The sequence below is a fragment of the Mustela lutreola genome, chromosome 5 (assembly GCF_030435805.1).
Source record: "Mustela lutreola isolate mMusLut2 chromosome 5, mMusLut2.pri, whole genome shotgun sequence".
Lineage (NCBI taxonomy): Eukaryota > Metazoa > Chordata > Mammalia > Carnivora > Mustelidae > Mustela > Mustela lutreola.
The window spans coordinates 95,880,562-95,892,878 of record NC_081294.1 but is presented as its reverse complement, the minus strand read 5'-3'; the positions used below and the strand labels follow the sequence as shown (position 1 = coordinate 95,892,878).

The window sequence follows — 12,317 nt, the reverse complement described above, 5'->3', positions numbered from 1 at the left end:
TCAAAAAGACATTTCTTTAAAAAGTTGAGTTCAAAGGGTAATAATAAGTAAAATGGGTTTGTTTGTTTCTTTTGGAAATATTCTTTCATATTCCACATATCTTAGGTCTGAGAGGATGAGCATGGACAGCCTCTTTGCTCCTTTTGCAGAGCCCAGAGCTCTTTCCTGTAATTGTGGAAGAAACCCCATGAGTCTGAGGTGTTTGTCAACCTCCCCCACTGGATGCTGTCATCAGTTGACACACTGTCCCATTTATCAAAGGAAGACCTGGGTACCCAGCTTCCCACCTTCCTCTATGCTTCTCTCACTATCCTGGGTGACTTCAGGGGCCATGAAGTGGCCTCTGGGCTACTTATATTGCTCAACCAAGCCACTCTTCTTCTTCTCTATTTCACCAAGGTTTCTGGCCATGGGCCCTGGGTCTAGTCATCACTGCTAACACCCTATCTCAGAGGACATAATTCAAGACTGGAACCACTCACTTGTCCTACCATTCCACTCTGATGGGGCCCTGCAGCTTTGGACTCAAAGATTCTTTTCAAGGCCCACCTGTCTCATTAAGTCTTCCCCACCCAGGTGACCACATTCATGCCCATGGATGACTCTTACCCCATTCAGAACTCCCCAAAACCCTCCAAGTACTGGGAGATCCCATACCATGTATACGGAGGCTAGTGTAATGGCTCTTCTTGAATGTCCCCCCAAAACTTAAGTCTACACTTATTCAAAATTATAATATTATAGTTTTTTATTATTAATTATTATATTATTATAATATTATAATACCCAAATTCAAAATTATAATATAATTATATAATATGTAATATAAAATTCAAAATTATAATAATTAGGATAAAGTTAACAGAACTATCATTTATTTAGCATGTAATAATGTTGCTGATCTAACCATTTCACATAAATTATCTCATTTATTATTTTGTCACCTTATATATTTATTTTATAGAAGAGGAAACTGAGGCACAGAGAAGATGTCCACAGTTAGTGAGAGATGCAGCCAGCTTTCAAATCCAGGTCATCTTACTCTAGAGACTTAGCCCCCAAGCTACACAGCTGCCTCTCTTTCCTGACCACCCCCAACTTGCTTCAGCCTGGTTCCCCTTCTGGTGTTCACAATTAGGGACAATGGCACCAATATCCCGGAACTCTTTCTTGTGCCACTGCCAAGCCTCTTGAGTGGCTTCTCCATGGTCACCCCTATCTGCCCCCCCACCCCATCTGTGATCTATACCGCCCTTGTAAGATTGTTTTTAAGCTGTAACTCTGACTGGGTCAACTTCCTGTCCATCTGTCCCACCCCACAAACACATTCATTTCTTCCCAAGTTCAATAGCTTCCCACCATTCTTTGAAAGGAAGGATTTGACAAAGATGAACAGTAAGGACCTCTTTGTCTGGTTTTTGCTCCCAGCTCTCCAGTCTCTATGGTGTCCCTGCCCTTATCCTCAGATGCACTCTGATCCCTTGTGACACAGTCTTTGTGCAGGTTGCACCCTGGGCCTGGAATGTTCCCTCCACGCCCTTCTCACCCTAGTAACTTCTCATACCACAGCTCCTGGGCCATTTCCTCAGGAGATCTTTTTGGATTGGGAAGACTAAGGTCACTCTCTGTCAATGTTATGTTTTAGTAGCACAGGGCCCTTTTTCTTTGTACATCTTCTTCGAATTTATCATTTTTATTTTTTGTGTATGGCTTCTTTTTATTAATCTCTTTCTCTTTGGAAAGATGGGCTGAAATTATATGCTTACTGCCTTGCACATAGAAGCACAACACATGTTTATGGAAGAAATAAAGTTATTGACATACTGCAAATCTCCAGAAGCAGATAAACAGAAAAACCAACACCATATTTCATTGAGAAAGATACTTACACTCACTGATTCATCTGTTTCTGGTGTTTCTGCTGTCCCACTATCATAGTTTCCCAACTGAGCCATTTCTAAATTTAAAAAACAAAACAAAACAAGGTTTAAGAGAATAGGACAATTTCAACTAGATAAGAAGTAACTTCTTCAATACTAAAAAAAAAAAAAAAAAAATTACTCTATACTTCAATGTACCCATGGGAAAATCTTAAATCAAAAATGGCAAGACTTGATAACTGACATTCTGGAAATTGTTCAGGACATTGTCTCATGAACACCTAGATCCTAGGTACTTCAGAGCTGGACCTTTGCTTCAGCTAGCAGGACTGACTGGCCAACACAAACTTAGGGTTGGGGGGCAGGGGCGTGTATGTAATAACTGTTCTTATCATCGGGTTCTCAAGAGAGGCACGTCTTTCCAGGCTCAGACAGGCATGGAAGACGCACTGACTCCAGCTCAGAGATGATCCTCAACTTGAGGTTGAATATTCCTTGTTCTGTTTCTTTGCAGCCACTGAGAGATATCCCCTGCCTAGTACATGAAGAATTTGCAATTTTTCACAAATGAAGTAGTAGTTGTTGAGAGGGGCTGGACAACAAAAAAACTTAGCATACCACCATGATCAGCACATCCTAGGGACCTTTCACCCCACAGGCTTTCCTCTCTGTAAAATGGGAACTATGTATTCATGTCTGAGAGTTTCTTGTAAGTATGATACAGGATATTACTGTAGGGCTCTTAGCATGTCAACTAACAAAAGTGAAGTGTTCACTTAATATTGATGGTTATTTATGATTATTAGTTACACCCTGTAAGTTAGTCAATCCTGGGCTGGATGCCACATGCCTGACACCACCTTAAGTACTATCCTGGTGGTCTAGTTAAGAGACAAAACCAAAACAAAATTAAAAAAAAAAAAAAAAAAAAAAGAAAAAAGAAGAAGAAAACGGCATTTAACTGCTCAGTCTACAATGGAATGCATCTCTGAGTCTATATAAGTAAATGAAGAAACCGAATTCATTTAATTGTTCATTTTAATTTTTATTTTTAAAGAAAAATAGGTGCTTAATTAAAAAGAACATGAAGGAATTCTCTCCAAAATGCTGACGGGGAGTTAGTTATCTCTGAGTGGTAAGATCATAGATACTTATATTTTCTAATTTTTCAAAATTGAACATGTATACTAAATTATATATAGTAACTTATGCAAAAGTTATAGTTTTTAGTTACCTATTTTTGTATGCATCTAAAAGTAGTCCTTAGACTCTCATTTCATGTATTCATATTCTTACAAATATCATCATCCTTTTTGGGAGAGATTACCCATAAAAGATACGAAGCAAAACAATACTGGAGGGTTGTCTTCGGATAAAAACCAACAAATTCCAGAATCTAAAATAACTGAAGACTGACACTAACTTTCCTAATTTACCAGTAGGGGAAATTCAAAAATAAAAATGAGCTCAGTACAAACCAGGTGATTTCTTAGTGTCATTCACGTGATGTTAACTTCCTGCATGATAGGCACTTTAGATTGGGGGCCTGGGAGGTGGGCGCAAATGTATTCACTCTCAGGGACTCTCAAGGATAAGACGGATTTTAATATTGTTTAAATAAAAGAGCAACAGTACCTAAAATTTATTAACGCATTACTGCATCTTGGGGGGAGAGATGAACTATAATCCTAAAAACAACTCTACAAATAGGTCCCATTTCCCTGGTTTTATGGAAAGAATACTGAGGCACAAAAGCTCATCAGCTGCAGGGTCAAGGTCATGGCCCACAGGGCTGGGGCCAGCGTGCAGACCTGAGCTTTTCCACTCCCCATCCTTACCCCCAAACTTCCAAGCTCAGGCTGTAGGTCTGTTAGTGTAAATGTTGACAAGAAGGGGAATAAATGGAGATGAGAGTCTAAATAATGGCATGTTAAGGGGTAACAAAGAGATTAAAAATCACCGTTAGATCAGAATCAAGAATATGAAGCATCAAGAGTTAAAAACACGACTCCCAGCGATGAATTTGTATCACTAAACTCAAAACTTGTCCAAGATCACCATTAAGATTTTTTTTTTTTTAGAGTCTCTATAAAGGCACATAAATGGGCCTCAGATGATTCACCTACCAAAGTTCAGCCCACAGTGATCTTTACTGCCGGGTTAAGAAAACTGCAAAGAGCCCACTTGCTCTACAGTTCAAGGGCTGAACCAACCTCAACTCTACCAGCGTGAACAGTCACTCTAATGTACTTTGACAGCCTCCCCACTCCAATTATTTTCATAAAAAAAAAACAAATTAAAAGATGGCTGTTTTAAATAGGATTTCTGCTAAATAACTATTATCTGGGAAATACATATTATTTGCAAGCAGTGAGTAGTAATGGAATGGAACCAGGAGTCAGCTTTTGAAGCAGGAAGCTAAGGCATCGTTTTGCAATGCCTGAAGAGATTTTTAAAACTCATCTAAATACCATTAAACATCTGCCCTTTTTATTTCATTGATTTAAACCATTTCTGAAGACTCATGATTCAAAAAGGTAAAGATGGTAATTTAAAAGCCATGGGGAAAAAATCTCTCCCCAGGGAACTTTTCAGGAAAAGCAGCCACCAGCCTCTGATAAGTGATGAATCTGATGTGGTATTGCTTTCAGGACAATATAAATTTATCTGGCATTATCTCCCAGGAATGCATGCATCATTTCACTGGAAGCAAAGATCCAATGGCCGTAAGAGCAAACAAAGCGGGGGTAACAGGAGAGCAGGGCAAAGAGCAGCAGGTTCCTGGGCTTTAGATGGGAAAATATCTGTGCCAACAGTTGCCATCATTACAAACAATTTAGCAAGATAAACGCTGTTTGCAAATTCAATTTTATGAACCAGGAAGAGGATTTCGAATGAAGGAGTCTTTGATTGCTTTTGACTCTTCCTAGGCGGTATGTAACTTAAGTGTTTTAAAGGCTAATCCAAATAATAGAGAGCAAGAAAGGGTTGGGGGCAGAGGAGTAGTTTACTGGTATTAGATTTTTTAAAAACCACTAACAAGATGCTTAATCTTCTGTGTATTTAATAACATTAGACCTATAAGCTTTTAGAAATATTTTCCCCCCACTGGCCTTCCTGTATATTACCATTTTTCACAATTTTTTGTTACACGCAAAAATCTACCTACCAACACTGTACCTCGTCTAAATCTATCATCAGTTGCATTACTCCCCAATTACTTTAAATGTCACTTTTAAATTAATTATAATTAATTTCTTTAGCAACATCTTCAAAATTGAAAGTACACTTGAGAAGAACCCTACTGAGCTTTGCAAGAGAAAAAGTACTCAGAGAAGGCTGTAATCTGAACCCTTGCAGGACGCTGTGGTATTGTCAGGCTGACAGGCCTCTGGGATTTCAAGGCCTCAGACCCACACTCTAGGTAGAACACAAAATGGGTCAGGTTCACCCGCTCTTTGGGACTCAACGTAGTGAGTTGTGAACCCCATAGTGAAGGGTTGCTTTCTTTCTTCAAAGCACAACTGGCTCCCCAAATTTGCACTTTTCAACAGACAGAGCTAAATCATGAGGAAAAAGTAAAGACTTGCTAAGTTCTTGTTTGAAGTCGTAGTGCACAGTCAAGTGAAAGGTCAGCCCAACCAAGGTACGTACCTTCCAGAGGATCCTTATTGAGTCCCAGCTGGCTAATGATGTACCTGGGAATGTCGGTTTTAATACCCTGTCCTTCTTTTGCATGGCCTTCTGCTGCTTCCAATAGGTAGTAAAATTCTTCAGGATCAAATTCCTAGCAGAAGACAAACACAGATGTATACTTATTGGAGCCAAAATTCCCTGAGGTTTTATTACATAAATTCCTCTCACAATAAGATTTGCTCAATATACACAGTTGCAGGTTATTTATGCAGGAAGGAAGCAAATGGCTTTTAAAAAAGTACACAATTCTTATTTCATATTTGAAGGCTTTCATAGTCTAAGGCAATGCATGCATGTCCTTGGTAACTCATAGAGGAACCACTTCCAGTTTCCTTAAAATGCAACCTTGAAGATATCCTACTGCTATCTTATTGAAAATGAACATGTCTGAAATTCAAATAATGCCTTTTTTAGTAAAATTTTTAGATCCAAAATCTCATCCAGAAGATTCAGTTTCTCTCTTTGCATAAACAGCCTCAAAGGAGTAATGTTAGAATCCATATTCTCAAAGGTTTTGCAGGAAACTCCATTAGTACAAAAGGGTGCAAAAGTATTTTTTTAAAATATCAAAATTACCACTTTTTATTAGTACATTCTAAAATTAAGTTAATATTCATGGAATGTGAAGATTAAGAAAGACAAAATTATAAAACTAATGCTATTACCTGTGTCTATTTTTAAAATTTGGTAGCATATTTTGCCTATGTATTTATTCTCTTTGGTTGCTACTTCTAGGATGTAATAAAAATCTTTAGAGTTCCATCACTCTAAATTGATGTCATGGGTTTACTTCTTGTATACAATTATGTTTGAAGATTTAAACCACAGAGGCTATTTTTAGTTAAATTTCCTAGATGTTATCCCCTCAAGATGTTTCCCATTTTAATTAATACCCCAACTAGACAACTTTAGAATATCAGCATTTCACCTAAGATCACTCAAGGGTTTCTAAAGGCCATGTAAAAAAAAAATCTCGCTGCAAATGGAGGAAAGTCAAAACCAACATATACACTCAGCGCCCTTTTTAGAAACCTACAATGACACAAAGCGCAGGCCTGAAACAGCAGGCCTAAGACCACTGATTGGAAACCAACCCCTCAAACTCTGAAGCTCCAGTTTCATTTGAGCTTTAATAGTGCTGAGAACAGTAACATTTTCAATTCTACTCTTAAGGTCACCTGTTTCTATCCCTGAAAGGTTACACTTTTACTTTTTCACTTCTGGTGAGGAGGGATTACCGAAAAAATTCATTTCCTCTTTTAAGGCAAAATCTTCTATTAGCATATCTGTGGCTGTCCAGAGAAACAAGTTTTAATACTAAATGCTATTTTTTCCCCAAATGAAACAAATACAGGAAGTACAAACATGTGGTGCATAATTCAGAAAAAGTACAATGGAAGACGTAGTACAAAATGAGACTTCCTTTTGCCTGCATTTGCCAGTCACACGGTTCTCCCAGAGTATTTGTTCCCCTTTATCCTTCCAGAGACAATGCCAAATGGTGCTTTTGAATCTGTGGTTCTTTTTTTTTTATTTATTTATTTTTTTATTTTTTATTTTTTTTTTTTTAAAGATTTTATTTATTCATTTGACAGAGATCACAAGTAGGCAGAGAGGCAGGCAGAGAGAGAGGAGGAAGCAGGCTCCCCGCTGAGCAGAGAGCCCGATGCGGGGCTCCATCCCAGGACCCTGGGATCATGACCCGAGCCGAAAGCAGAGGCCTTAACCCACTGAGCCACCCAGGCGCCCCTGAATCTGTGGTTCTAAGGGTCCTGGCCACTGATGGAAACACCTACTCCACCATGCCCCTCCCCGTTTCCTCAAGATTTCCCCTCTCACATGACTCACTGTGCATTGGTAGATATTTATGGGGCTTGTGAACATTTCACTATTATAAAAAGCTATGCATGTGAATCAAAATAAGATCAAAACCCTAGCAATACCCCCCTATATGTATATGTGTGAATGTTTAATTCTGAAAAGCCGTACTGCATGGAGTGTTACACTTTAATGGCTAGCAGAACTTAAAAGTGAGTGCTGATACTATGTTAAGCCCCTTAAAACTCGTCTTATCTTCAAAGCTTCATATTTGTTCACAGGGTGGACTGAAATTTCAGCCAAAATTACTTGAAACAAAAATTTTAAAGTAGGAAAATGACCAAGGACAATATAATGGACAAAATGAACTCATCTCTGGAAGTTTCTCTTCTTCCAGTCTATCTGGGACGCTACTGTATTCTCCCTAGTGGGTTGCTGCTGAGCATCTGTTTCTAACGTGCCACATTTTAAGAACAAATACTAGTAACCGCAGGTTATGACAAACCCTCTCTCTGCGTCTTGCCAGCTCCAAAAAAGTGAGGCCTAGCAAATGTTTTAAATGAGCTGTCACACAGTAATGGTGCTGAGATAAGATTAAGCCTATTAGTTCACGATGATATTTCCACTTTGAACAGAATGTGATATGATTATCACTCAATACAGCACAAGTCCTAGAATTTTTACTTAAAACCAGAAAACAAAATCACATGGGGATGTGCTCATAAACATTCACAAGTTGTAGCTCCTGTGGACTCTTTCCATTTAACTCTGGTGTTGGAAGCCAAATGAAACTGGAGGTTTCTGATGGTCACTGCTTTCCCACAGTTAACAATAAATAATGGAGTTCCCTCTAGGGGCAACTTACCAGGCACTCCAATAACCGAGCTGGGCGGGCAATAACAATTAGGATCTTTCGAACTAGTTGTTTAATAAATGCCAATTCTCCACTTTCTGAACGATCATGAGCCTGTGAGAAAGCAACAAAAAGAAAGGTGAGACAGGGTTGCTCTACTAAATGGAAAAGAAAATCAGCCAAGTACATTAACTAGATAATTGCAAATATTTGAAAATTAAGTGATTTAGAAAATACTTTTTAAGGATTGATAAGCGAACATTATCGCTTCACAAATGGACACCATTAAATTTTTTTATCTACAAAATGGCTCTATTAGCGAAATTTCATCTGTAAAACTTTGATTTATTCTGTGTTAAAAATCAAACACTGAAACTCTCAATGTGAACCATGAATGATAGAGAGATTAACAGATTATGACACATTAAGCCCATGGTACACGTGGAGTGAGGGGCAGATAAGGAGACTTGATTTGCCAGATGTCGCAAAATGAAGTATGAAATGGCTAATATAGTGAAGGTCTGTTTTTGTTATTGTCGGCATTTAATATATTTATGTTATGAAATAGATCTTACATGGGTACCACAATTAGCCTATAAATTCACCATGTTATAATGTGTAAGAAGTGTGCATTGCTTACTTCAAATGTTAGGGGGATAACATTTATACTGACACACACACATACGAATTTGGTTTCATATATTGATTAAATAATACCTAGGCATTCAACTCAGTAAAATTTAACTGACTTTCCATCTTTTTAAATTTTATGTCACATGCTGCCTCATCAAGCACAAAAAATATCCTGAAAATAAAACTCAGTTTGTATCATTAAAATTTTCAATGATACTTTTTTGAAGAAATGAGGTAAATCTGCATCAAGGCAGTCATAAAACCAAAGTTGTACAAGTTTAAACATGTAAACTTTTATGCCAACTCACTTTAAGGCTGTCATAATTTTTAAATTGGCATGATTTACTTTCCTCTAAGGACTAAAAAAACACACATCGAGAAGATGCTGGTACAATAGAACATAATTTCACAGACATACTAATAAATATTTCAAATCATTCTTGAAGGTGCTTTATTCTAAGAACCAACCCTCTCATGAAAAGAAGTGGCAGACTAAATCTGTGAAAAATTATTAAACTTAGTGGTAACAGGTCTACAAATTTTAAGCCATCAAATCAAAGGCAACTTTCCAAAATGTAGGTATAGGAAACATATATATAGGTTAAAGCAAAAGAGCCAACATTTCAAAGAAAAAAACACAGGGGAAAAAGACCACTGGTGAATAATTGTGGAAGAGAATGCGTTCAAAGAAAACCAACTTGTAGCAACAACTACAGGTCCTAGCAATCAGCTGGGATGTTAAGACATGTATAAGGAGTTATACGTAATATTTAAACTGCCTTAGGTTTTCTTTCTAATTTTTGTTTTACACTAAAGAGAGACTTTGGAAGAGATAACGAATGCCAAGAAGCATGGTTATATATATGCCTTCTTTAGAGCTTCTTCTTAATCAAAACTAAACAGAAAACCTTACAGATGAAACAAAAAAGCCACCTAACTTCGTGATTGACAATGTGGGCTACATACAGAATTTCCTCTTACTGTACTAATTACTGCTTTACAAATTCAGGAATATAAGAAAATCTAAAAAGCCTGAATGTGTTTTGCTGAACTCTTCAAAGAGAAAAAAGAACTCTGTATCTTAAAAAAATCTTTAGTTAGTTTAGATTACACAAATTCCATTTTAAAAACTGTAAAAATAATCAGTTCATTCCTGCTTGTTACTTCTAAGAATTATCCACTGTAACTAAGGCCAAAACACACAATGGGTAATGTTAACTCAAACAACATTCTATCTACTAACAGTATAGGGAAGGGAGTTTTGTTAAGACAACACCAAACAAAATCACACAGTTAGCACGAGAAGAGAGAGAGTTTCCAGGCTGCCAACAGCAAGCGCCATCACTAATGGATACCCTGTGTTTGTATTTTAAGTGTTGGCTGCTATAAAAAACACTGAGACCCATATTTGAGTAGGTTATAGCTTCCTATGTATAGTATTTTCTTTGGCAAATACACCTAAGAGAGAAAACACAGGGAGACATAAAAGCATTCATCTGGAATTGACCTAGACCTGGGGACTTTAAAAAGACATCAGTTAAATCAAGCTGTTCAAAGCTGCAGGGGGACCCTGCCTGGGTCTGCAAAAAACTGACAATGGGGAAAGTGGCCAGGAGATACCCTGCAGGCACACAATGCTGCAGCTGGGAAGTGACAACAACTGCATCCTGGGGAAGGCAAAGGCAATTCCCACAATAAGACTCCAACTAAAAGGCACAAGTTCCCCTGTGACTGTTTAGCTCCAAACCCTGGAAGGACACTGTTAAGGCGATTCTGAAGACTGTTTCAATTTTCCCACAAGGACTGACTGAAGGAAATGTTTATCTGTGAAGATAAATAAGAAATTCCTATTCATAATCGAAACTTGCTCTTCATACCACAAACATACATGCTTCTCTGCTGAAAAGACAAATTTTCCTAAAAATCAACAATTAATTAATTAACTAATTTTTTCTTTTTTTGAGAAAGAGAAAGAGAGCACGCAAGGGGCAGGGAGAGGGAGAAAGAATCTTAAGCAGGCTCCCAACCTGCTTGGAGCCCAGTGTGGAGCCCAACACAGGGCTTCATCTCAGAACCCTGAGATCATGACCTGAGCTGATATCAGATCATGACCTGAGCTGATATCAGGAGTTGGAGGCTTAATCAACTGAGCCACCCAGGCAACCTCAAAATCAACAATTTTTGTCTCTTATATGGTGCATTCACATGATTTTTGAAAGCTATGATTTTTTTTTTAATAACTGCCATGAAACAATCTGCCAGGTCTGTTAAACAGAAATAAAATTCAGTGTGTGTGTGTGTGTGTGGGGGGGGGGTTAATGATTTTATTTATTTGTTTTAGAGATACAGAAAAAGAAAGAGAGAGTGTGAGCAGGAGGGAGGGGCAGAAGGAGACGGACAAGCACACTCCATGCTGAGTGCAGAGCCTAGTGTGGGGCTGACCCTACAACCCCAAGATCAGGATCTGAGCTGAAATCAATAGTTGGATGCCCAACTGACTGAGCCATCCAGGTACCCCACTGGGGGCAGATTTCAAAGCAAATCACTCTGGACATTGATTCTATCCTTTTCAGAGAAAGCCTCTGAAGGAATGAAAAACGCAGGACTAAACTAGTAATTTTAGTAATATTCTGGGACATGTATGTGGAATTATAGGAGTATCTCACAGAAGCTGACTATACAGACACTCTCTTAACTGCTTCTTCTGTTTAAAAATGCACTATTTGGGGCATCTGGGTAGTTCAGTTGGTTAAGCATCTGCCTTCAGCTCAAGTCATGAGTTTAGGGTCTTGGGATAGAGTCCCGCGTCGGGCTCCCTGCTCAGCAGGGACCCTGCTTCTCCCTCTGAGCCCCCTTTCCTTTCAAAGAACTCTCTCATGCTGTTTAAGTGAAACCCCCAAACAGATCATTACAAAATGCATTGTGCTCAACGGGCCATGTTAGGGTTTCTACTTGTAGGCAGAATGGAGCCACTGAAGACTGTGGGAGTTAGGATTACTGCCTTGGTGGAGAGACACTCAACAGACAGGCAGACACATGAATTTGAAATCTAAGAGAGAGCTGCTGATCTGAGATGCAGAATGGAAGCCGTTAGAGTTCATGGGTCTTTAAGATAGCCAACAAGATATCTCCAGGGGGGAGGAGCCGTGGGCCACCAATCAGACATGGGAAAGCTAACTTCTAGAAAACACAAGTTAGAAGAGCCCTTGGAAGAAGCAGAGAAGAAATTAGTAATTTTAGAGGTACCAAGAATAAGAATATCTTGAAAGGAGGGGGAAGGGTTAGCAAGAGAGAAAGGGAAAACTTTAGTATTGCTAAATCTAATAATATTCAGTTAAACAGGCTGCTCTAAGAGAATGCGCAGTGGATAGGACAGTGAGGAGGAGAATGGACTTCAATGAGTTCAGTGAGAGGAGGTCAGAACCATTCACTCCACA

General features: G+C 38.5%; 1 protein-coding gene across 13 annotated transcripts in view; it reads right to left on the bottom strand.

The window, feature by feature from the left end:
• The window catches only part of MAST4 (microtubule associated serine/threonine kinase family member 4), a 551,227-nt gene that overhangs the window by 47,563 nt on the left and 491,347 nt on the right, over window positions 1-12,317 (bottom strand). For all 13 annotated transcript variants that reach the window (XR_009353981.1, XM_059175136.1, XM_059175141.1 and 10 more), the window contains 3 exons: window positions 8,260-8,361; window positions 5,535-5,667; window positions 1,890-1,957 (listed from right to left, as the gene is read on the bottom strand). Coding sequence is in view for 12 of the 13 variants with exons in the window: in XM_059175136.1 (XP_059031119.1) it covers window positions 1,890-1,957; window positions 5,535-5,667; window positions 8,260-8,361 (303 nt within the window). In the remaining variant the exon portion in view is untranslated. The remainder of the gene's footprint in view (window positions 1-1,889; window positions 1,958-5,534; window positions 5,668-8,259; window positions 8,362-12,317) is intronic.